Here is a 23,292-nt window from a genome sequence, read left to right as displayed (position 1 = left end):
TTGAAGATGCATGCATTGAAAACTGAGAGGAGGCAACCAAAATGAAGTAAGAGTTGATCAGTGGGCATATGAAATATTCAAATTAATTAAAAAAAAACTTCTGAAATATAAGTTCTGTAAGCACAAACATTTACTTTTATTGCTGTTTGAGGCAGAATGGTGCTAATGACTAAAGAAATATGAAAGGCAGCTTTCCACGTAGCCAGGACCTACTTTGAAGATGTCTGCTTTCTAGATTTTTTTTTTGGTCTCACTTTATGTGTTCTTATGCCATTGAGACCTGACAGTTTGGGATTGTGTGGTTGTTAAAGCTAATAAGGATTATAGTGACTAACTAGTTAGTAATAAAAACCTTTTTATAAACTGATTTTATCAAGGAGGCAAATACGAGGCCACAAGAAACTTCCTTTCATGAACCACAACAAAGACGATACAAAGCAGATGCAGAGATGTCAGTTCTAGCCAGTTTGAATGAAAATTATTGTTTAAAACAAAAAATAGAGGTTGAATACAAGGAGGCAAGTAAGTTTACTGTGTACATAGTTGCTTTATTTTGTTTTCTCTAAGATAAAAACAAATGTCCTAAAGTATCTCAGAAATTTTAGGGAGACCTATATCAATTTTCTATTTCAATCTGATGCTGAAATAGAAAGTCTGATATTTTTGAAATGGTAAAATATTTTAATGTGCTGTTATTGCGTATATACACTCATACCTTCTAGTGATGAACAATCTTATTAGTTTGGTTTTAATTTCTGAATACTGGTGCTTGATCATTAGATGTAACATCTGCTTCCTGTAAATCAATTGTTAAGCCAATACAATGTTGATTAAAATTTTGCTTAGACAGCTGATCAAAAAGCAGTATCTGCAGTTACAAAATTGGGAATTACTTTTTTAGCAAGGTATTAAAAGAAAGAAGTTAGTTGATATTAAATTGGAGACCCAGTGTAAGAAAATTGTCATTTTTGAGAAGTTCAGCATACAAATTGTGATAGCCTAAAAACAATAAAAAAGTTTATTAAAAAGGGAGCTGCGAGGATATTACTTTGAGAGAAATGTTTTAAGTATTTCCCTTATTGCAAAATGAACACGTACAGATGCTTGTTCATTTGGGAAATAAACTTCTATTGTTCACTGTATGGCTTTTTTGTAGTAATTTAAGTCTTCCAAGATAAGATCCACGACTGTCTGAATAAAGAATATGTTTAATCAACGTTGTATAAAATATGTCAGGAGGAGAGAGAACTAATTCAATGTCTAGAATCAAATCATTAAGTTTGGTATATATGGACATGGAACATGACTCCTAGATACCTAGAGTCCATATAAATTACTCTCAGTTGATCTGTGCCACTCCCCAATCTGGAATGGTTTTGGGCAATAGATCTGTGCAGTGGTAAGTACTATATGTATTTTGCCTTTGTTCCACTTTTCAATAACTCTTTTATTGAAATTGGTCTTGAAAATACAGGGGAAGCAGAGTAAGATAGTTAAAGATGGCTAGATGAATACCAAGAAGGAAATGAGGTGTACATATTTATTTATTTATTTATTTATTAAAAAAAAGTTCTCCTGGCTTAACAATTACTTGAAGTCTACATATTTTGATATGCATTTTAGAAGCCTTCATTATGTGAGTCTTTTATCTCCATTGTTCAGAGTGCAAATGTTAGTGAACGTTTGTTGACTTTTTGGTTATCGGAATGTTTGCCAGCATAATTGCAAAGTTTCAATGATGGTTTTAATGTGCAATAACCCCTTCTTGTTCTTGTATTGAATGTTCTTGTACAAGTTTTATCTTTCCTTTGAATTAACCATTACAAAAATTGTGTGGCTTTAAAAAAGTTAATTGTAGAGAAAAATATACAGATCACTCATAACAGAAAGTGTTGATTTGTATTTTTGTTATTTCTAGAGGTGAATACAGCCCAACTACTGATTCTGTGTATGTATTTAACGTGTACTTGAGGAGTTGGAAGGCTTTCATCTTTCATAAAGCATCTCATAAATTAGCAATATATTAGGAAGGCATTAATTCACAGAACTCATCACACATTCTGGAAAAAAAAATCTTGATAGTAGAGTCTGCAGGCAGCATATCATTCTGTAACCTTGTCTGTGTACAGAGGATAGTATGGGATCTGTAATAATACAGGTTAATAACATAATATAAAGGTATATCCACAGAAAAAGATCACCAAGCACTGAGTAAGATAATTTAAAGAGTAATGCTCCTTTCCGTCTTCAAGAAAAAAAAAATACAATGTTCCCAAATATATACAGTTTCTATATTAACAATATGGGTTTCTGAAATCTATGTCTTACAGGTTAAAAACAGTAATAGAAGAACTGATTCAGACACAGCAAACTCTTTTGAGCAAAGAGGAACTTGTGTTGGAACTAGAGAAAAAAATAGAAGAGTCCTCTAAGACTTGTGAAAAGAAGTCTGAGTAAGTCAAAAAGAAATTTCAAAATATCGTAATTTGAGCAAAAAGCATCTATAATGCAGTTCCTAAGACTTAAATAAGAAATAACCTCCACTAACCTTGTTCTGCTTTTGTGAGAAGTGATTATTGTGAAAAGCAGTAAGTTAGTTTCCCATCTCTAAAATAACCCTTACCCACTGCAGATCCTAATTTATTGGAGAACTGATTCATTAGTTTAATGTAATTGTTCTGTTAGTATAATGTAATTGTCATAGCGTTGGGATGGCTCAAGAACTGGACCTTTGGTTAGCATTGTAACTTCAGCTTGATGGAAGAAGAGGAGTGTACTGGTTTTGGCTGAGATAGAGTTAATTTTCTTCATAGTAGCTAGTATGGGACTGTTTTGGATTTGTGCTGAAAACAGTGTTGATAATACAGGGATGTTTTAGTTATTGCTGAGCAGTGCTTACACAGAGTCAAGACCTTTTCTGCTTCTCACCCCACCCCACAGTGAGGAGGCTGGGGGTGCACAAGAAGTTGGGAGGGGACACAGCTGGGACAGCTGACCCCAACTGACCAAAGGGCTATTCCATACCATATGACGTCATGCTCAGTATATAAAGCTGGGGGAAGAAGAAGGAAGGGAGGACATTCAAAGTTATGGCCTTTGTCTTCCCAAGTAACCGTTATGTGTGATGGAGCCCTGCTTTCCTGGAGATGGCTGAACACCTGCCTGCCGATGGGAAGGACTGAATGGATTCCTTGTTTTGCTTTGCTTGCGTGTATGGTTTTTGCTTTACCTATTAACTGTCTTCGTCTCAACCCAGAGATTTCTCACCTTTGCTCTTCCAATTCTCTCTCCCATCCCACCAGGGGGGAGTAAGCGAGCGGCTGTGTGGTGCTTAGTTGCCGGCTGGGGTTAAACTGTGACAAGGAGGTGCTAATAATTTTGTGAAAGACTTTTTCAGAGTCATGTGCAAGACATACTCTTTCTTATGCAATAATATGTTTGGAACTCATCAGGTTAAGTTCATTCTTTGTTACATTTTCTTTACAAAACTGAATGTAGATCTGATACCCTGTAGTACTGCATAGTAAATAATGAAGGTGGGGGATTAATGAGTGTTTTATAGTGCCATAAATAAAACATTACTATAAAAAATCATTCCTGGGCAAGTTTTTAGGTTTTTTTCTACCTCTGGTTAGAAAAAATATTCACATCCCAGTCTAAACTGAAGTTAATACAACAGATAAAGAAGCCTTCTGTCTGTAGTGATGTTTTTCTGATATTTCATGGAATCGTAGAATACCAGATTGGAAGGGACCTCAAGAATCATCTGGTCCAACCTTTCTAGGACAATCTAGATGAGATGGCCCAGCACCATGTCCAGCTGAATCTTAAACGTGTTCAGTGTAGCAGAGTCAACCACTTCCCTGGGGAGATTATTCCAATGATTGACTGTTCTCATTGTGAAAATTTCTCTCTCGTGTCCAGTCAGAATCTCCCTGGGAGTAACTTGTACCCGTTACCCCTTGTCCTCACCATCTCACTCCTTGTAAAAAGGGAGTCTCCATCTTCTTTGTAGCTCCCCTTTAAGTACTGGTACATGGTGGTGATATCCCCTCTAAGCCTTCTTTTCTCAAGGCTGAACAAACCCAGCTCTCTCAGCCTATCCTCATACGGCAGGCTTCCCAGACCCTTGATCATCTTGGTGGCCCTTCTCTGGATCGCCTCCAGCCTGTCCACATCTTTTTTGTATAACGGGGACCAGAACTGTACACAGTATTCCAGGTGTGGCCTGACAAGCACCGCGTAGAGTGGGATAATGACTTCTTTATCTCTGCTGGTGATGCCCTTTTGGATGCAACCCAGCAACCTATCGGCCTTCTTGGCCGCAGCAGCACACTGTTCACTCATATTGAGCTTCCTGTCCACCAGGACCCCCAGGTCCCTTTCCACAGAGATGCTCTCTAGCCAGGTGGATCCCCGTCTGAGCTGCACTCCCAGATTATGTTTTCCCAGGTGCAAGACCTTACACTTGTCCTTGTTAAAATTCATAAGGTTCTTGTTAGCCCACTCTTCCAGCCTATCCAGATCTTCCTGCAGAGTGGCTCTCCCTTCCAGAGTGTCTACTTCCCTGCTCAATTTGTTGCACTCAATATTTGCACTCAGTATATCCACTCAATAATTGTTGCAAGCTGTCATAACCTTACTAACTTGGTCATAAATATTAGTTTACAATACCAGTGAATTGGAATGCAAGTCCTCAGGTAATCCTGTCTTCATTCACTGAAGAAGTCTTGAAGCTCTTTGTTGAAGGCATCTTGTCACTTGATACATTGGATAGTATTTCATTCATATCCAAAACTTTATGTATGTATGTGATATCAATGTTTTGATTAGATACTTTCCTTTGGTGTTCACATGTACTAACAGTATATTTTTCAGTTTTTTGGTTCTTGACCTGCCTTCCTTGCTACACGATACTTAAAGGATAAACTGCATTTGAACTAGATGAGTTTTGTGGTGGTTTTTTTTCAGTATTGTTTTGTTATCAGTTCTCTCTGAAAATAGTTCAGACCATCCCTGTGTTTCTCGCTGTGGGTAGGCTCCTTTGACTTATCCTGTAGCAGGTGTTTGCAGTGTTGAGGAGATGATTTCAGTTCAGACTGCACCAGTACCTGTAGGTCTTCTTAAAAGGCATGAAATCTGGATTAGATTTCTAGTTGTAAGATAAAAGTTTCCCTGAAATCACCTCAGTTCTGATTTGTCATTTGTCATGCCTTCCTCCCACAGACCCAGTTTTCAACTTTTGACTGCAGTGCAGAGTGATCGGGATGTTTTTGCACATACTTACAGTCCCTAGAAGATCTTGTCCAACTGTTGTATGTTCTTGGCTGCTGTCATAGCATATGGCACTGGCCTCAGTGCTGCAAGGCAAGGTGAAAGGTAAAGGTAGTTGAGCAATAAATGAAAGCTTGCCTCTTGAGCCAGAGGTCATTCTGTTGGTGCAATGCAAGTCTGTCTTCAGGAAATAAAGTGAGGAGGTCCACTCCAAATGCAAGAGCTCTAGACCCTATGTTGTTGTTGAGCCGCACCCAAGGTGCTCAGCTTCGCCCTTCAGTGCTGAAGAAATCTCCTTGTCTGCTTTATCTGGGCAAAACGATGGTAAAAGTCTGCAAAATCATGTTTTCTGTCTCTTCACTTGAACCAGTTTGAACTTCAGCTGTCTCCCTGCTTCGTTCTGACACAGCTTCAGTACCACAAGTTCTGAGTTGTTTACTGACTTTGCAGTGGCAGTCTGAGTTGGGACATGAAAGCATTTCTTGGTGTCTAATTCTGGCAACACTACAAATTGATCTCTGTGCGTACTGCACTTTTTCATTAGAAGTGTATCTCCAGGCCTCTGATTTTGTGTTCCTCATCAATATTTAGGGGTATTGGTACTATAGTCCTGGCATCAATATCCCTTTCTGCCTTCAAATGACGATATCACCTGCAGCACAGACAGTGTTTTAATTACATTTTATGTATACATGTGTATGTCAAGCATACCATCTTCCCTCCTGACATGATAGCATGTTGAATATTTGCGTGTTTTTTCAGTTCACCTTTTTGCCACTTCCCAACCCATTGCCCTCTTCTGGTCTTGCAAGGATTCTTCACACAAGATCTCACTTTGTGGGGTTGCTAGTAGCTTTTGCTAGCCACAAGGTCTACAAAGTTTGCACTCATGAAAGCCATAGGCAAATAATTTTATAGGTTCTAATTCCGCATGCATAGATGGAATGAGGAGCATTCTATGTGGGATTCGGGTAAACTGATTAGACATTAATGCATCTTGCCACAGTTCAGGAAAGAGAATAGCTTGTGACTTTTAACTTGCAGGTTATGTCTTGTTATCTCCGGATTATGATGAGTTGAAACCTTTCAGTGTTTGGGATGTTGTCATTCTAGCCAATGTTTATTTACCAAAACCCTGCAGATGGTGGAAGGCCATAATTTTCACAGGGTGATCTCTTTTTACTCTCATAATGAGGACCAGATGAAAGAACAATATCTTGAGGATAATGCCAGTATAATTGTTCATTTCTTTGTGTGATGCTCTTAAATGTGTGCAGTCTCATGCCAAACTTCAGTTTCAAGTCCTCTAATTGTGTCTTCGTACATCATACTTATCCTTTTTACATGAATGATCATCCTGCTGGTTGTAAGGAGTTCTGTTCTTTGGTGACTTGGTACAATGCTTATCTATAGGGATATGATTTTTATCTTTTCCTGCCAATGAGGATTTTGTGACAGATGGTTCTCATATCACTTTGGAACCTGTTTGAATAGTCATTTGGCTCAGCATCAGTTTGTGAAGGAACAATCTCAATATCAATGACTTTTAAGTTTCTTCTTTTCTCCAAGTGTAGGGCCTGCAGGAAGGTTTGTCTTCCAGGGATTATCCTGAAGATACAGAGCAACAGAATACTGTGATTTTTCTTTATGCTGCCCTTATTCTTCATAGTTCTGGTCCCTCTACCTCCTTCATCTGTTCTTGCAGACTGTGAGAACTCTGCATCTTTTTATAGACCACATGTTGCTGTGCTCCAGTTGAGTGCTTTTAAGGGTGTCTGTATTGTACTGTGGATGGTTCTGTCTGTTAGGCAGCTTCTGTCCATCTTTGGGTTTGGCAGTTTTGGGGATGATGGAGTCATCTACGTACCTACATCCACCTACATGTAGATGTTCTAAGTGGTCTGCTTGTCCTTCAGTAATACTTGAATTATGTCTGTCTAGAGTATTCAGGGGCATGAGGGGTATTCATGAGCCATAAAAACATGCAGAAGACAAGAAAAAATAGCTTTTAGCTCCTCATGGAGTTCAATTTATTTAGCTTCATAAGAAGAATGTTAGACTGCAATCCAGAAATACTCAGGCAGTAGAGGACCTTTCAGTCCAGAAGAGACAACAGATAACTCTAACTTGACACCAGATGAATTTATACTGGATGTAAGGTGAGTTTAATAGTGCAAATTATTATTACAACAACTATGGGGATTGCAGTGGATTTCTCATCACTGGAAATCATAATCTAAAAATGTATTCCTTCTCTAAAGGATGAGGAACCCTAGTGTTTATAAATTCAGTCAAAAATGGACAAAAATTGTAGTTTCATCTATATTTATTATGGCATAATTTTTGTGATAGATTGAGAAAAGAGAATGGCAAAGTAGGTGTTTGCTTGCATTGTCTTGTAGCTTTGAAAGTTTTCTAGAACTGCTTCATGTGTTTATGCCTTTGAACAAATAATTCTGTTGAAGAATTTTCATGCTCTTACTTATAAAAGTTTAGTAAAATTACCTTTGTTAAATGAATGGATAAAGTGAAAGAATGAAAAACAGGTTCCAGTATTGAGTATTTTTTTTTTAGCTTTTGTGAAACGAAATATGTATTTTAAACCATGTATATTTTTAAATTGTTTGTTATTTTTCTCTGCAGTATTGTACTCTTGCTGAGCCAAAAGCAAGCGCTGGAAGAACTTAAGCAAACAGTTCAGCAATTAAGATGCTCTGAGGCAAAATTTGCAGCCCAGAAAGAACTACTGGAACGAAAGGTTCAAGAGAATGATGGGAAAGAGCCACCACCTGTAGTGAATTATGAAGAAGATGCCAGATCAGTCACTTCTATGGTAAGTTTTACATCTGTTTTACTGAATTGTGCAGCCTTGCTATTGTACTTTAGTCCTGGGATCAGAGTCTCAAGATGCTCACAGGGATGACTGGAGTAAATAAACTTCACTTTGCATTTGTGGACACTTGTTCAGAAAACAGTTCAGTTGTGTGATTTTTTTAAGTTGCAATAACTTGTAACACCATCTGTGTGTCTGTGGACTTGGTTTGGTCTTCTGCACACTTGATGCTTAGATTCTCATTAGATTGTTTTATGATCACAAGTGTAAATCTTTAAATAGATTTAGTAAACATGACTGAGTAGCTATTGATAATTTCATTGGCTGTGTTGAAGAAATACATTCACAGTTGCAGAAAGAAAACTAACAGTAAAAGCTGTTGGAATCACTGCACATATTGTGTAACTGAGAAATGAATTTTATGTACTGTAATTACTCTTTTGTTTAAACAGAAACAAACACTGGTTTCTTTGCAACTTATTTTTAAATGTTTACATGCTCAATAATCAAAAGGAACTTTTTGTGCTATTGATGACACCCCATGTAATTTAAATAAGTACTTTACTTTCCTAATATTTTGTGTGACTTCCTTTTCTCAGTTGTATGCAGCTATGTGTAGAGATAGTAGGCCACATAAAAAAGCAAACAAACAGTACCCGTTTACTAAAGGGACAAGCTGTAGTGTTTGCTTTTATGGATTAGGTTTGACATATATGAGATGCATGTGACTTGTTTTCTTTAGAGGTTTAGCCTGCCGTTTCTTTTGGCCCACAGAACAGTAGCTCAGTGAAATGATAATGAAATGGTTGTATCTGAGAGGAATGCTTTTCTTTTCTCTATTTGTGGAACCAAGTTTGGTTTTTCTTCCATTCCTGTTCTACATTTATACTTAATCATCAGTATTCTCTTTTTTCCACTATTACTTTTCAATATTTACAAGGCACTAGCAGGTGGTTGCCATTTTCACTGGTACAAAACATTGTTTTATAAAGCATGTATGCTGGTCATGATCTAGGAGGAGCTGATAAAACACCAAAAGATGGAGAAGGAGAAAGGAAGGATCAGGATAATGATTGTGAAAGATTAGGAGGCTTGGAATCTTTTTGAGGTAGGCTATCTTGTTAGTTATTTCATGTAATATCCTGTAGTAGTGCTAGTGAGTATTGTCTGTTAGGGTTAGTTGAGATGATGAGTCTAGTCAAGAGAATAGTATTCTTCCACCTCAGTTCAAGATTACTAAAGTTTGTCTTCTAGTGTCCAAATCTCTGTTTCAGTGGGTGGAAGAAAATAATCCTTGCATATATTTATAATACACAGTGAAGATTTCTGACCTCTTACTTTTTTTTGGAATAAAAGTTATCTATGATAATTTATCTTTTTTTTTTGCTGGAGGAGGTACATACTGGGATTTCTAGAATGATGCAAGAAATACATTTTTGCATATATTAAATGTACTGTGAGTAAGAAAAAATGTCACTATTTTGGCTTCAAAGGATTTAGTCTTATAATTTGTATGTACCATGGAAAATAATGGAATATGATGTACATGCTGGGTGATTTCCCTTGAATAAGTTATTTAAGACTTATATAAGACTTATATTTAAGACTTATTTAAGCAAATACCACTTAAGTTCTGTTTAACTATTAAGTTGATATCCTGTGCTAGTAAAATTGACTAAAAAGCGGTAGATACCACTGCATTCTAAATTAAACTTTTTTCAAATTGCTGTACCTTGAGAGGGCAGTCTTGACTGTATCTCAAGATGAAAAAATAATACACTGATGGGCTGTTGGTATAAATAAGCATTCTGGTGATTTTTATACTTTTTTAGTAAAACTCCTTAAAATTATACAGGTGTTAAATGATCAGAAATGAAATGTTCTTGCTGATGATGCTCATACTGGTATAATTCAGGAGGACTGTTGTTTGTTCTGGTATAAATCTGTTTAGGTTTCTCCTCTTCATCTAAAAGCAGTTCACTTAAATGTTGTCTGATACTACATTTGAGTGTGGTTATTTATTCCTCTTCAGAAATGAATCGTAATCACTTGTTTTACATATTCTTTTCCCAAGAATGACAAAATCATAATTGGCTTGTATTGTGAGCATGCATATGAAGTACATTTTCATGTATTCAATCACAAGTGAACTTTTTTTGGTAATTTAAAATTATAAATATGATATATGAAACAACAAAGTTTCATGTCTCTTTAAGTATTTATGTGGTATCATATAAATACAGCCAATTTGACAGTGGAATAGTGGTGTCCCTCAGGGGTCTGTTCTGGGGCCAGTGCTGTTCAATATCTTCATCAATGACATAAACAGTGGGATCAAGTGCACCCTCAGCAAGTTTGCAGATGACACCAAGCTGACTGGTGCAGTCGACATGCCTGAGGGACGGGATGCCAGCCAGAGGGACCTGGACAAGCTCAAGAAGTGGGCCTGTGTGAACCTCATGAGGTTCAACAAGGACAAGTGCAGGGTCCTGCACTTGGGTCGAGGTAATCCTCAGTATCAATACAGGCTGGGGGCTGAAGGGGTTAAGAGCAGCTCTGAGGAGAAGGACTTGGGAGTACCGATAGCCGAAAAGCTGGACATGAGCCGGCAATGTGCCCTCGCAGTCCAGAAAACCAACCGTATCGTGGGCTGCATCCAAAGAAGTGTGGCCTGCAGGGTTAGGGAGGTGATTCTGCCCCTCTACTCCATGCTGGTGAGACTCCACCTGGAGTACTGCATCCAGCTCTGGAGTCCTCAGCACAGGAAAGACATGGACCTGTTGGAGAGGGTCCAGAGGAGGGCCACAAAAATGATCAGAGGGCTAGAACACGTCTCCTATGAGGAAAGGCTGAAAGAGCTGGGGTTGTTCAGCCTGGAGAAGAGAAGGCTGCAGGGTGACCTTACTGCAGCCTTTCAATACTTAAAGGGGGCTTATAAGAAAGATGGGGACAGACTTTTTAGCAGGGCCAGTAGCAACAGGACAAGGGGTCCAGTAGTTTTAAACTAAAAGAGGTTAGATTCAGACTGGATATAAGGAAGAAATTTTTTACAATGAGGGTAGTGAAACACTGGAACAGGTTGCTCAGAGAGGTGGTGGAGACCGCATCCTTAGAAACACTCAAGGGCAGGCTGGATGGGGCTCTGGGCAACCTGATCTAGTGGAAGATGTCCCTGCACATTGCAGGGGGGTTGGACTAGATGACCTTTAAAGGTCTCTTCCAACCTGAACCTTTTCATCCCTTCCATCCCAAAGCATTTTATGATTCTATAGTATGCAAATTGTTTTTTTTCCATCTCTTACATTAGGTAAGTACAATAGAATGTACAATACTAACAAGGAATGAAATTCTGAAATGCTGTTTGATGTGTTTTTATAGACAGTGTGTGTGTTATAACTTGCTTTGTTTCCTTGGGTTTTTTTGCTTCTGTGATCTGTAGGAAGTTTCATATTTTATTAGTGTCTTCAATACGGTTTGGTTTGGTCAATATATTTTGGTATTTGTAGAATGTTAGCTGTGTATTGGTGTTCATGTGCACATTTTAAGAAAAAAGGAAATTGCTGGATAACTCTGTTTTGTTCAATCATGAAAGCATAGCAAAGACCTAAAACAGTTCTATTTTTGGCCATTCCTGAACATTGCATGTAACAATTTTGGCATCATGTGTGGAAAAATAAAACATATTTTCTTGTTTCTAGCATTTATACATTTTTACTGAGATAACCATGCAAGACAGATAATTTTAATGCTGAAGATGCTACAAGTTTAAGATAATGTCTTTGAGATCTTTAGAGTTATGCAGTTATGATACTATGCGCTATGTAATTGGGAGAATCATAGTTAACTTTTTCTTCTATACTTATATTAAAGTAAGGAGATAGATACAAAGAAAAAGCTGGTTATTCCTGGTAAACAGCTGGTTTTTTGCCAAAATATTGTATTATGCGAATTGTTATATATTATGCCACTTTACAAAAATCAACCAATAACTGGAAGCTTGAACTAACTTTGCAGTGTTTAGATGTTCAAGTCAATGGATGTATGGCCTATCATTTGTCTTAAGATACATATGCTATTCTTGCTATTAATATTATCAACAGAGCATGGCAGTAGTCCACCATAATTAAAACAAAGAAAACAACAACAACAAAAATTTTGTATGTCTAGTGATCTGACTAGAAATAAAGACATCAGGAATATTTGGAATATTGCAGTGCCAGTTTAGCATTTACTCAGGTAGTTAAGTACAATGACGGTGATTTTCATTTCATAGTAAGACTTCAAAAATACAACATCAGTATTGACTTGGAAATAGTTACAGGATAGGAAATCTTCAGGGACTGCTTAAGCCTGGCAATAGATTTAGTTAATGTAAAACAGTAATTAATTTTTTTTAGCAATAATACAGTGAAATCTGTATGCTACGTTAATATGTCTTCTCCTTTTACCTTACATGGTAAAAACAAATATTATAAAGGTGCACACCTATTATTTTTAAAAATATGTATTTAAAATTGTATGGTTTTCTCACTATAGAAATGTTTCATATTGATTTGTTTTACATACTGCAGCATTATACCGGAACCACTGGTAAAACTGAGACTTGGTATGCGATCTCTGCAGTACTTGAAAGACTTGTCAGCAGGTGGAGCTCAGTGCCAGAAAACTAGTTATGACTGAATAATCAACATTTTTCATCATTACATATGTTTAAAAAAGGCATATGAGACACAGAAATATGGAGGAAAAAAAAAGCGTGTTCTCATCTATTTAACATCTAAATAATCTGAAGTGGTGGTTTGGTTTTGTTCTGATTTTTTGAGGTTTTTGTACAAATAATAAAATACAACAGTAATGTAGAAAGACCCTAATGCATGGTCTTCAACAGCATGTAAGCCAATTAAAATTGCTGTGCAGCTATATTGCCCATGGAGCAACAGTACAAAGTCACTGTTCTTTCTCCATATGCTCCTCAAAGGACTTCCAGTCCAGCTTGGTTGTCAGGATGGAAGGCTCTGGAGTACAGATGAGTCAGGAGGAGACAGTAATGTCTCTGATAACGTGAACTCATGAAAGGTACACAGGGCAAAAGGAAGCTGAAGCACCATGATACCATGAGACAGCCAGTGGGATGGATCTGACTATTATTAATGCATCATTCCTGGAGAGTGCCATGCTGAAAACTGTACACAGTGGGGTAACAGAAAATAGGTATTAGTAAGAGATTTTACATTTCTGAATTCAGTTTTGCCTGTTGTAGCAGAATTATCCAAAAAGAAAAAAATATAAAAGTTCACTGCATATCTAATTGGTTTTACTATTTGTCATGCCTTTTTAAAAGGCTTCAGAGATCCTGTTCTCAGTGATTGCTTTAAAAGTAAGATAAGCCAGCTTTAGGTGAAGATTGTGGTAAATAAAAAAAAAGTTCTCGGTGGTTATGGAAGAAAAAATATTAAATGCATGAAACAGTGCTAAAGTGCTGGTTTCATTATTTGTAAATTATTCTAAAAGTACTTTTTTATTCTCCTAATGAGAATGCTTTATATTTCCATCCCTGCTTTCTAGAATCCATGACTCGGTGCTCCTTCTAATGGTGTGATCAGCAAATCAATAGTCTTAGAGTCTTCCTCTGCAGGTTTGGGTTTGAGGCAAATATTTTCAGGATTCTCACTAAAATCATAATTGACCAATTTAATCAGTTCGTGTGTTTTGAATTTTTTAAAGTCAGTTACATAGATATGAAAGAGCATTTCCAGGAGTTGTTTGTGTGATTATAGATGCTTCATTAAATGCATTTTAGATGATGTATCATAAGGCCCTGAAACATAACCCGCTGAGCGATATACCATCACTCTAGAGGGTCTCCTTTTCCCATACAGTCTCAGGCTATATAGGATCTTTATTTTCAAACAGATGCAGGGAAATGGTTAGCTTCTGTGACACGACATTGCGGCAGTAGCAGAAAGCTTGATGGTAGAGATGAAATTTTTATTTTTTTTCTTACTGACTCAGAAGAATCGGAACATTCCTACACTTTGTAATGCATCGCCAACAGCTCCCTTGTTTATCTGTCCATGTGAGTAATTATCTACTAATTTGTGGCTCATGACATTTATGTAAAACTAAGATTATATGAAGGCATGTATTAGGAAGTGGTAGGAGAGCCCTTCCCAGTTATTTTATTTATATATTTATAAACCTTGTAGACTTCCACTGTGCTATTCCAGTATTTTAAGTTTTCTGTTAATAGAAACAGGGCCAAAGTAAGCCTGTGAAGCATTGGTATCCTTATCCTGTCTCTTATTTTTGTCTCAGCAGAGGAAACACTGCCAGCGCAGTCATGTTGTAGAAATTGTGCCTATTAATTCATAAAAGACTTGGAAATAAACAGTTGTATTTGTTGGATGCCTGGGCAGCTGAAGTTCAACTAAGCGATCTTTGCTTTGGGCCTCTTTCCAAGCTTGCTGGCTGGGACCTGTGTTTCTGGCTTACCACCAAATCTTAATGTGGAGCAAAAGTGCTCCAAATGTCAGATTCTTCTAGGAAGTGTGGAGGATGAACTCTGTTCCTCCTGCATTATGAGTATATTCTAGCTTCTGTTTCTTTTCTTTGTAAATCCTACTTGCCTGACAGACATCAGAGGAAGAACAATCCAAAAGGTAATAGATAAACTCAGTTGTACTTTGTCCCACATGGGTATTACTGACTGGTCCAGAATTTACAAGATGGGAGGCCAGTGGAGCTGTCAGGCCTCTTTCCAGTGAATCTTCTGAAGTGAAATATTAATCTGACAGTAATCTTTTCATAGACTAAGACTCAGAAATTATGTATTTCTTAAGGTTAGCATATTACCTAACAAAAAGTGTTGAGCAATAACCTAGTCTTGGGGAAAGGCAAAATTAGAAGTGTGAGCGAACTTTGGGAGGAATTGAGGGAGGTGACTCGTTCAGAATAAACAAAACTCTCAGAATATTCAGAATTAGTTAACCCTCTCCATATGAAGGAGGGTGTATGTACTTGAGATAAGTACATATACTTGTCTTGAACTGCCAAAAATATTTCAAGAGCTTTCAGTTTTCCTTGAGGAAGAAGGCTTCGTCATAGTAGTGTTGCAGCATTGCATACCCACTGGGGATTTGTTATTTCAGTCAAAATCTTCTCTGTGAAAGCTTCACTCAGAAGTTTCCCTTTTTAACAGAAATCACATACTGTTATCCAGCGTATGTTTCAGTATATGTTGAAATGTTTCTCTGTGTGCTGGGAGGAAAGTGGTAATTCTCTGCCAGAATTATCACCATTGGCTTCTTGCATCTTTTTCATAGCAATGGGACCGAATTAGTGTGACTATTAAGTTCTCATAGCCTCTAGGCAACACACAGGAAATAACGTGATAGAATTTGGCTGCTTTAAATCATCTCCTTCCTTTTCTTTTTTTCTTTTTTAAGTGGCTGGTTAAAAATAGCCTTGTTCTTAAACGCAATTATTATGCTTCTAAAAGTCTTAAAATCTACTATAAAATATTTCTTGGAATTAGAATTTATGGTATCAATCTAGTGCCACTGGTAGTTTATTGCCAGATTTGAAGTGTATGATTTTATGATTTGCTTTGTGGCTTCTGCTCTTTTCTGCCATGTGGAGAAGCTTCTACCTGCTGCAGACTGAGAAACCAGAATGGCAATCTAATCTGTTTTTGAGAGCACTATCCTTAAGATACATCCCAGATAATTTTTTGGTCTCCTTTTTATTTTTTACTGTTGGTGATCTTTAACAATGGGATAAATTGAAATAGCATGTTTCAGGTATCACTGATTTTTTTTTTCTTTGGGTCATCCTGCAGTAAGATAGATGCAAAACATTTGTGGTTAACTTGGGATCCAGCTGCCTGAACATCAACATTAATGCCATTTTTAGATTGCTTGAGGTATCCTGCCTGACATCAAGCTGTGATTCATGTCTGCCGGTCCCATGTAGATGTCTTGGATAACCTAAACCATGAAGAATACTAGATACTAACATCCAAACAGGTGAAGCCCATTTTCCAACAGACCCTTTGAAGTTCTTAGCTCAAAGAAGTCTTTAATGGTAGGGAAAATGAAAGTCCCATACAAGATGTGATAGTCACAGTAATCCAGTCAAAAAATTCCAGGATTACTTATCTCAGCTTCTTCTTAGGGAGGTGCAGAAACAGGCCACAAAAAACTTATTTGACTGTTGTGTTAGGGTAGTGTGAGAAAGGCAATGACATTTGCATGAAGGTAATAGTAGATATCCAGGAGTTTCTGAAACTAATGTCCTCATCCTAAGAAGAAAGAAAGCTTGGAATATCACAGCCGAGATGCATGGAAATGTGTCATTCTGGAAAAATGATTCAAGGCCTTTACTTTTGAGGCACTATTGGAACTCTGATTAATTACTTCTGTTTTTAATCAAATAACATTCCTGATGTGTAAGATTGTGTGGGCCAAAAGCAGGTTTGTTTTCTGGAAATTACTGCAGAATTAATTAATTAATTCTCCCCCCCCCCCCCCCCCCCCCCCCAAGCTTCTTAATTGCAGAAAGCAAGAGTTCCCTGACTGGAAACTAGGTTATAGATCTGTACAACTCGAAAAAAAAAACCAAAAAAACCAAAAAAACGAAGTTCCTTATAGAGTAGCTAAGAATGACTTGCCTGCTTCAAAGTTTTCCTTAGTCTCACTTAATGCCTTTAATTAAAGACATTTGCTAAAAAAAAAAAAAAAAAAAAAAAAAATGAAATGTCCTCTTCCAGAATGTACTATGATTCTCTCCGCTGGAGAGAAAGCAGAGAGCCCCAGCATGGGCTTGCGATGGGGTCACAGCCTCCTTTGGGCATCCACCTGCTCTGCCGTGGGATCCTCCCTGGGCGGCAGGTGGATATCTGCTCCACTGTTAACCTCCATGGGCTGCAGGGGGACAGCCTGCCTCTACCGTGGTCTTCACCATGGGCTGCAGGGGAATCTCTGCTCCAGCGCCTGGAGCACCTCCTCCCGCTCCTTCTTCACTGACCTGGGTGTCTGCAGGGTTGTTTCTCTCACATGTTCTCACTCCTCTCTTCTGGCTGCGGCTGGTGTTGCGCAGGTATTTTTTCCCTTTCTTAAATACGTTATCACAGAGGAACTACCATCACTGATAGGCTTGGCCTTGACAGACACAGGGGAAGCTTCTAGCAGCTTCTCACAGAAGCCACTTCTGTAGACCCCCGCTACCAAAACCTTGCCACACAGACCCAATACCATGTGAATCAAATTACGGGGAAAAAGTCTCCTCAATTTCTTTCTTTGAGATTCGATTGCACTTTAAAGTCTTGCATAGGCAGTACCCAGAGATGACAGGAAGTGAGTCCTAAATGGTTGTTAGGGTGCAGCAGGGGGCAGCTGCTCAAAGAGGAGGGGTGATCCAGGACTGTCACGAATCCTAATTTAGGATCCTGCTGACTATGCCAATTTTTTGCAAATGGGTGATTTAGAGCACTTAAGGAATCAGCAACAACAGTATCAGCAAAAGCGGTTTTAATAAAAAGTGTGACTTAACAAAGTTCGATGGCAAACTCCACTCTATTAATTACTGCATGGAATAATCATACAAAGGAAAATAAAGTTACATCGAGTTAGAGTGATTCACAGAGAGGCCGAAGATGCAAAGAATAAGGAAGACCCTTCTGTTGAGTCACGAGGTTCAGAAAGGACCCCTTTGCTTTCTAAACTCCTAACAGGAGCTTAGGTGCGGCTAGGTCCACTCTTGGTCTCAGACTTGGTCAACGGGCTATATCTAATGAAGTAAGGAAGACCTTCCTGTTGAGTCATGTGGTTCAGAAAGGACCCCCTTGGTTTGTAAACTCCTTCCTCAGAGAGGACTCTAGGTGCAGCTGGATCCAATCCTAGTCTGAGACTGGGACAGCAGTTTATGTCTAAAGAATTGTTCATGCAAAATTCATGTAATGTTTCATTAGCATCAATTCAGCATGCAATCTGAATGAATTCAGAATGAATCTGAATCTGAATGAATTCATGCAATCTGAATGAATTCAGCATGCAATCTGAATGAAAGTTACCAAGACAAAATCAAAGTTACCGTACTACAAAGTTCTGCACGATATCAGTAGCTTACCAAAGATCTGTCATTGGTACAAGGTCTCTCTGTCTCGAGGAGCAACCTTGAGAGGTGTCCCAGCTCAAGGGGAGATCACCACCATGCAGCCATGCTGCCTAGCAGGGAGAGCTCCAAGAAGGCTCACTTAGGCTGTCATATTTATAGGATAAAGTGGTTGCCTTGGAGTCAAATTACATGCGATAGAAAAGGAATGCAGGAGATTCCTCGTACCCACAGCTTTCTTTGTTCCTTGATAAATAAGTCTTGGAAAAGCCATCTGCTATTGGTGTGTTAACTGCATGATAGGTGTTCCAAGCTCATATGCATCGATGCTCACTGTGTCACTCTGCTCCTTTGTGGGTTTTCAGAAAACAGATTGAAACTAGAGGAGTTCATGGCCTGGCTACAGCTCAGGCCTTTACCTCTTCCAGAGCCTGCACCAAACCAGCACCAGTTTGGTCAAGGGGTTGAGCGCGTCTGTCACAAGGAGATGAGGGTGACCCCAGGCTGGGCAGTGCCCTCACTGATGGGGTGCCACCCCACAGGGTCTGAGCACAGTGGCAGAGCCAAATGTTAACAGTGTCCATGGGCAGCTCCAGAGACAGCAGAGCAATGCATCAGGTTCAGAGTCCAACTAGGAGTCCAGTCAGGAGCAAAAGGAGAAGGAGTCAGAGATGGGGCTGAAGACAAGGCTATGACATGAGTCCAAAGTCCGTCCAGGGTGCAGGACCAAACACAGGACTGGAGAAGGCTACAACATACGTATGAAGGATCCATCAAGGAAGCATAGCCAGAGACAAAGCTGGAGACAGGTACCTGTGATACAGCTCAGGCGAGGACTTGGTGAGCTGAAATGGGGCTGGTGGGCACATGGGCAGGGGTGGTGTGAATCTCCAGGTGAGGCTGGTCAGGGCCACTGAAGCCTATCGGTGCCCTCAGGACCCTGACATTAATATTCTGATGATCTCTTACTTGCTTGCCTAATGAAATAGCTGCTTTAATTTGTTGCTCTGTAGATTAGTTGAATGAGAGGATGAGAAAGTGGAGCCAGCTTAACAATTTCAAGATACCTGTGCTGTTTTACAGGTTGTCAGTGTTAGTATAATTCCATGAGAGAGCGTATTCCTGTGAGACTGTGGCTTTGCCTTTTTCAACACATGTTGCCACAGTGATGTGTTGGGTGCTAAATCAAAGCATAAATAGTATAATAAAAAAAAAATACAGCATAAAAGTGATACAGTCTGAGAATTTGAAGAATTAGGAGTTATATCTGCAAATGTTTGGTTTCGATGTGCCTCAGAATTACTTGTTTTATTTCCAGATCTTGGCTTCAAGTACTAAGATGAAATAAAGTCACTCAATGTTTGGGTTTATATGTAATACAAACTTCTGTCATTCCCCCTTTAAATTAAATTTACCTAGTTTTGCCAAAACTTTGTGACAATGTGTAATTTCACAATGGCTAACATAACTGAAATTATCTCACTCTGGAAACCTGCATTTAGCATTTACTGTGATAAAAATGAAAACACCTGTAGGTAGGAGAGAGAGAAATGGAAACTTGAATATGTTGGGGCCAGGGGCCTAAAATGTGGTGCTTGACAGTCTTGACAATTTCTGTATCATGGTAACCTGAAGTTTTAATTTTCTATGCTAGCAGCTCTCTAGAGCAGCAGAACTTGTTAATTGTTGTACTGAATTCATTCTGGGTGAGCAGAGAATGTCGTAATACAGGAACAGCTGATGTGACGGAGCAGGCATTACACTGAGGTGGCCATATACCATTGTACTAAAACACAATGTGAATTTTGTATCATTTTTAAGTGAGGAAAGATGTGTTGTGAGAGTTCTACTAAAAAAAAAAAAAGTTAAAAAGTAACTTCTGGGTTAAAAAAAAAAGAAAGAAACTTTTACGTACACAAGTCTTTCATTAGTCTGAAAGAGAAGCCTCAGTCCTCAAGGAAAATGAAGGTTCAGAACAGCTGATATAAATTCAATTTTCATATGTTAACTAGTTTGCTGTAAAAGTTAGCTACTATTACAGCATAAAGGGGAGATGATGTTATCTGTACGGGGGGACACAAAAAGACAAACCTGCAGGTGGGAACTCTGAACATTTCCTACCTAATAGGATCTCCTTACAGTGTAATTGTGCTTGTTTAATGATAGTTGATGCAAGTTCCAGGCTACAGTAATATGTGACAAGTACATAAGTACCATTAATACAGGAATGATTTGTCTTCGGGTAATCTTTGTATGGGACAATGAAGTAGCTTTTTGAAAAATGTGACTCTTTTCTTCTAAGGCTGTTCTTGTTGGGGAAACATCCTCTTAAAGGTCACTAATGTGGTTGTTAGAAGAGCTCTACTGAGAGCCAGTGTGGTAGTATCCAAAGCTGTGGCTGTGTATTAGAGTGTTTTGGTCAACTTCAGGTGCTTGCTGCTTTTGTGTGGTTGGTCCGTTCAGCCTGTGGGATTTATATATATACATAAATTGTAAATTAGCACTGTTTATGTGGGTCATTGCATCTACAATTTGATCTTGGCATTGAAGTGTCTCAAGGAACAGCGTGATAATGAAATGTAGCTTTATAACAGGTGGTGAAAATTAGTGAGGAAATAAGGATTTTCAACCAAGATGACTGAAGTATCATCTCAGTTACTTTCTTCAACATAGTTATTAAGAAATCAAGGTGTTGAGTCATATATGACTATACTCATAATCTGTAGGAATTATTGATTCTTTTTTGGGGGGAACGAAAGAAGTTTCCTCTGTAACAGAGAAGACTGGTCTTTGATTTGACAAGCAGCTTGAGGATGCTTAACAGGTACTACTGATGAGCTTTGAGAAGAGACACCTTGGTTGGACAGTCCCCTTTTAATGAGTAATGATTGAAACACGTGAAAGATTCCTTCTGTTGACCACAGAAGAATAACAACTCAAAGTCTTTTTGTAATTCTGCAGGAGAAATGCTACCTGATTTATTTTGGCTCATTGTGCTAGATACAAGTTATGAACTTCACATTGGATAGGATTGAAATCTGTTACTCTCTGGTACCATTACTGAGACTTGCACACTGAGTCTTTCCTCCTTGATGTCTGTATTTTCAGAATAGTCTTGTTCATGTTTATGATTCATACAGCTGTGATCTGAGGTGTAATGCAAGTTCAGTGGACAATAGGCTTTACTCAGAGTAGAATTTGAACACTGCCCATTTATTGGGTTTACATTTTTGTTCTGTTTAAATTGGCATGTATTTGTGGTGTTATTTACTTAATGTGTAAAAATGTCTAACACTATGTTGGTTTGCTATTTCCCTTATTTGAAAAAGTAGTGAGCATTTGTGTATTATGCATGTCTGTTCTGAACAAAAATAGTATATTTCCAGTAGTTATGCCAGTATATATTATTTATAGAAAGAAAAGCTTAGTTTTAAATTGGCACCCTACAAAGATTACTCATTAAGCCTACCTCAGATATTCTGCTAAAGTTGTGTGTTACAAGTTGCACTATCATTTTATCTATTAATATGCAAGCTGATTTGTTAATAAACTGATGCAGGGATCTGTGTAAACCAAAAGTAAACATCACATTCTGACTGTCCTAGCTGTCAAACAGAAATACCTGATCAAATTTGAATCAAGTCGTACTACAAAAAGTTTCTCAGTTTTATTCTTTAATACAGCTAATGTAAATGTGGATCTGGCTGAGATCCTTTTGTGTCCCATCTGACTGAAGCTGTTCCAGGTTAACTCTGTGAAGCTTTGTTTTACTGTGATAAAACAAATTCATCTTCTCACAATGCAATTTTCAAAACAGGATACAATCGCCAGTCTATATTTAATAACACTATTTACTGGGGGAAGAAAAAGGCTTTACATCCTGTCAGATCACATAAAGTGTTAATGCTATTTGATGTCGCTTGACACAGCGTCTGGCAGAGTCACTTCTTAGAGCCAGTCAGTAAGTCATAAGAGGGATCTTCATGGGTAGGTGGCAGTTTTTTGGCAGAGGTGTGGAGAGGGCAGAATCCAGCAAATGCTACCTTAAACTGATCAGAACAGTATGGTAATAAACTTACAGACAATGCAGCTCTGGGGAGTTCACGTAGTGGGTGGCTGGGGAGACCGGATTCTTCACAGCCCTCCTGGAACTTTGTTTGAGGTTAGGGAAAAACTTGGGGGCTCCCCCCCTGATGGAGTACTATCTTCTGTGAGTTGACATTGACCTCTGCTAAGCTGGGTTGCAAATCCCTGCCTGCAGACTAGGAGTCTGCAGCTATTGAGTATTTAGTTCTTGGTGTCTTGTGAACCCTGGAAGGACTTATGGTTACTTGTGGATTTCAAGGTCATGCAATATAGAGAGGATGTTCTTGTTCTCTGTTCCTTCCTTACATGTTGAATTCTGGCCACTGTTCCCCTAGCAGCTGTTGGCACTTCAGCGTATAGCTGCTTCAATGTCTATAACCCTTTTCCAGGGACCAGACTTTCTGGGGCTTAAATGCCTAAAATCTGGACTCTACCACTAGGTTTCTCAGACATGTTTCTTTAGCATGCATTACTCTGTGTATCTGTGACTAAAAAGCAACAAAATCCAAACTCCAGCTTTTTGAATATATATTTGATGAGATCTGGAAAGACCATGTCATTCCTTCAGTTACTGAGTAATGCATTCTAATTAAAGTAATTGGCCTGTGTACTAAGTGCAGTTGCTAACAGCATGCTGTATTCAGGCCATGCTATGTTTATAAATACTGTATTTGGGTATCTTTCGAGCTGCACAACCCCCAGTTGGCACAGTGCTCTGCTTTATTGGCTGATGCACAGACTATATGCTCCCGTGGCTTCAGTTTTCACTTTAGGCAGCTGGTACAGCATCCAGTTAGTTGCTTCAGTTGTCTACCGATGTCTTCTCCTTTGGATGCAAAATGCTGAACTATAACGAGATGCAGTCCGCCTTAGAAAATCTCCTTTTGGAGGGAACCTTTGCTTGAGTTGAGGACAGGTGAAACTTTGTTTTCAGTATCTTTAGGAATAAAACCTCCAAACTGTCCTTCTCATTGACCCCTTACCTTTGC

General features: G+C 38.5%; 1 protein-coding gene across 7 annotated transcripts in view; it reads left to right on the top strand.

The window, feature by feature from the left end:
- FER (FER tyrosine kinase) overlaps positions 1–23,292 on the top strand; it is a 202,338-nt gene that overhangs the window by 51,332 nt on the left and 127,714 nt on the right. For all 7 annotated transcript variants that reach the window (XM_087741585.1, XM_087741584.1, XM_087741581.1 and 4 more), the window contains 2 exons: positions 2,331–2,453; positions 7,918–8,107. In XM_087741585.1, coding sequence (XP_087597711.1) covers positions 2,331–2,453; positions 7,918–8,107 — 313 coding nt within the window. The remainder of the gene's footprint in view (positions 1–2,330; positions 2,454–7,917; positions 8,108–23,292) is intronic.

The sequence above is a fragment of the Nipponia nippon genome, unplaced genomic scaffold (assembly GCF_047370975.1).
Source record: "Nipponia nippon isolate SJK-2023a ecotype South Korea unplaced genomic scaffold, ASM4737097v1 scaffold_8, whole genome shotgun sequence".
In the NCBI taxonomy this organism is placed as follows: Eukaryota; Metazoa; Chordata; class Aves; order Pelecaniformes; family Threskiornithidae; genus Nipponia; species Nipponia nippon.
Note: the sequence above shows the minus strand (reverse complement) of the source record. Positions and strands in the feature narration are given on the sequence as shown.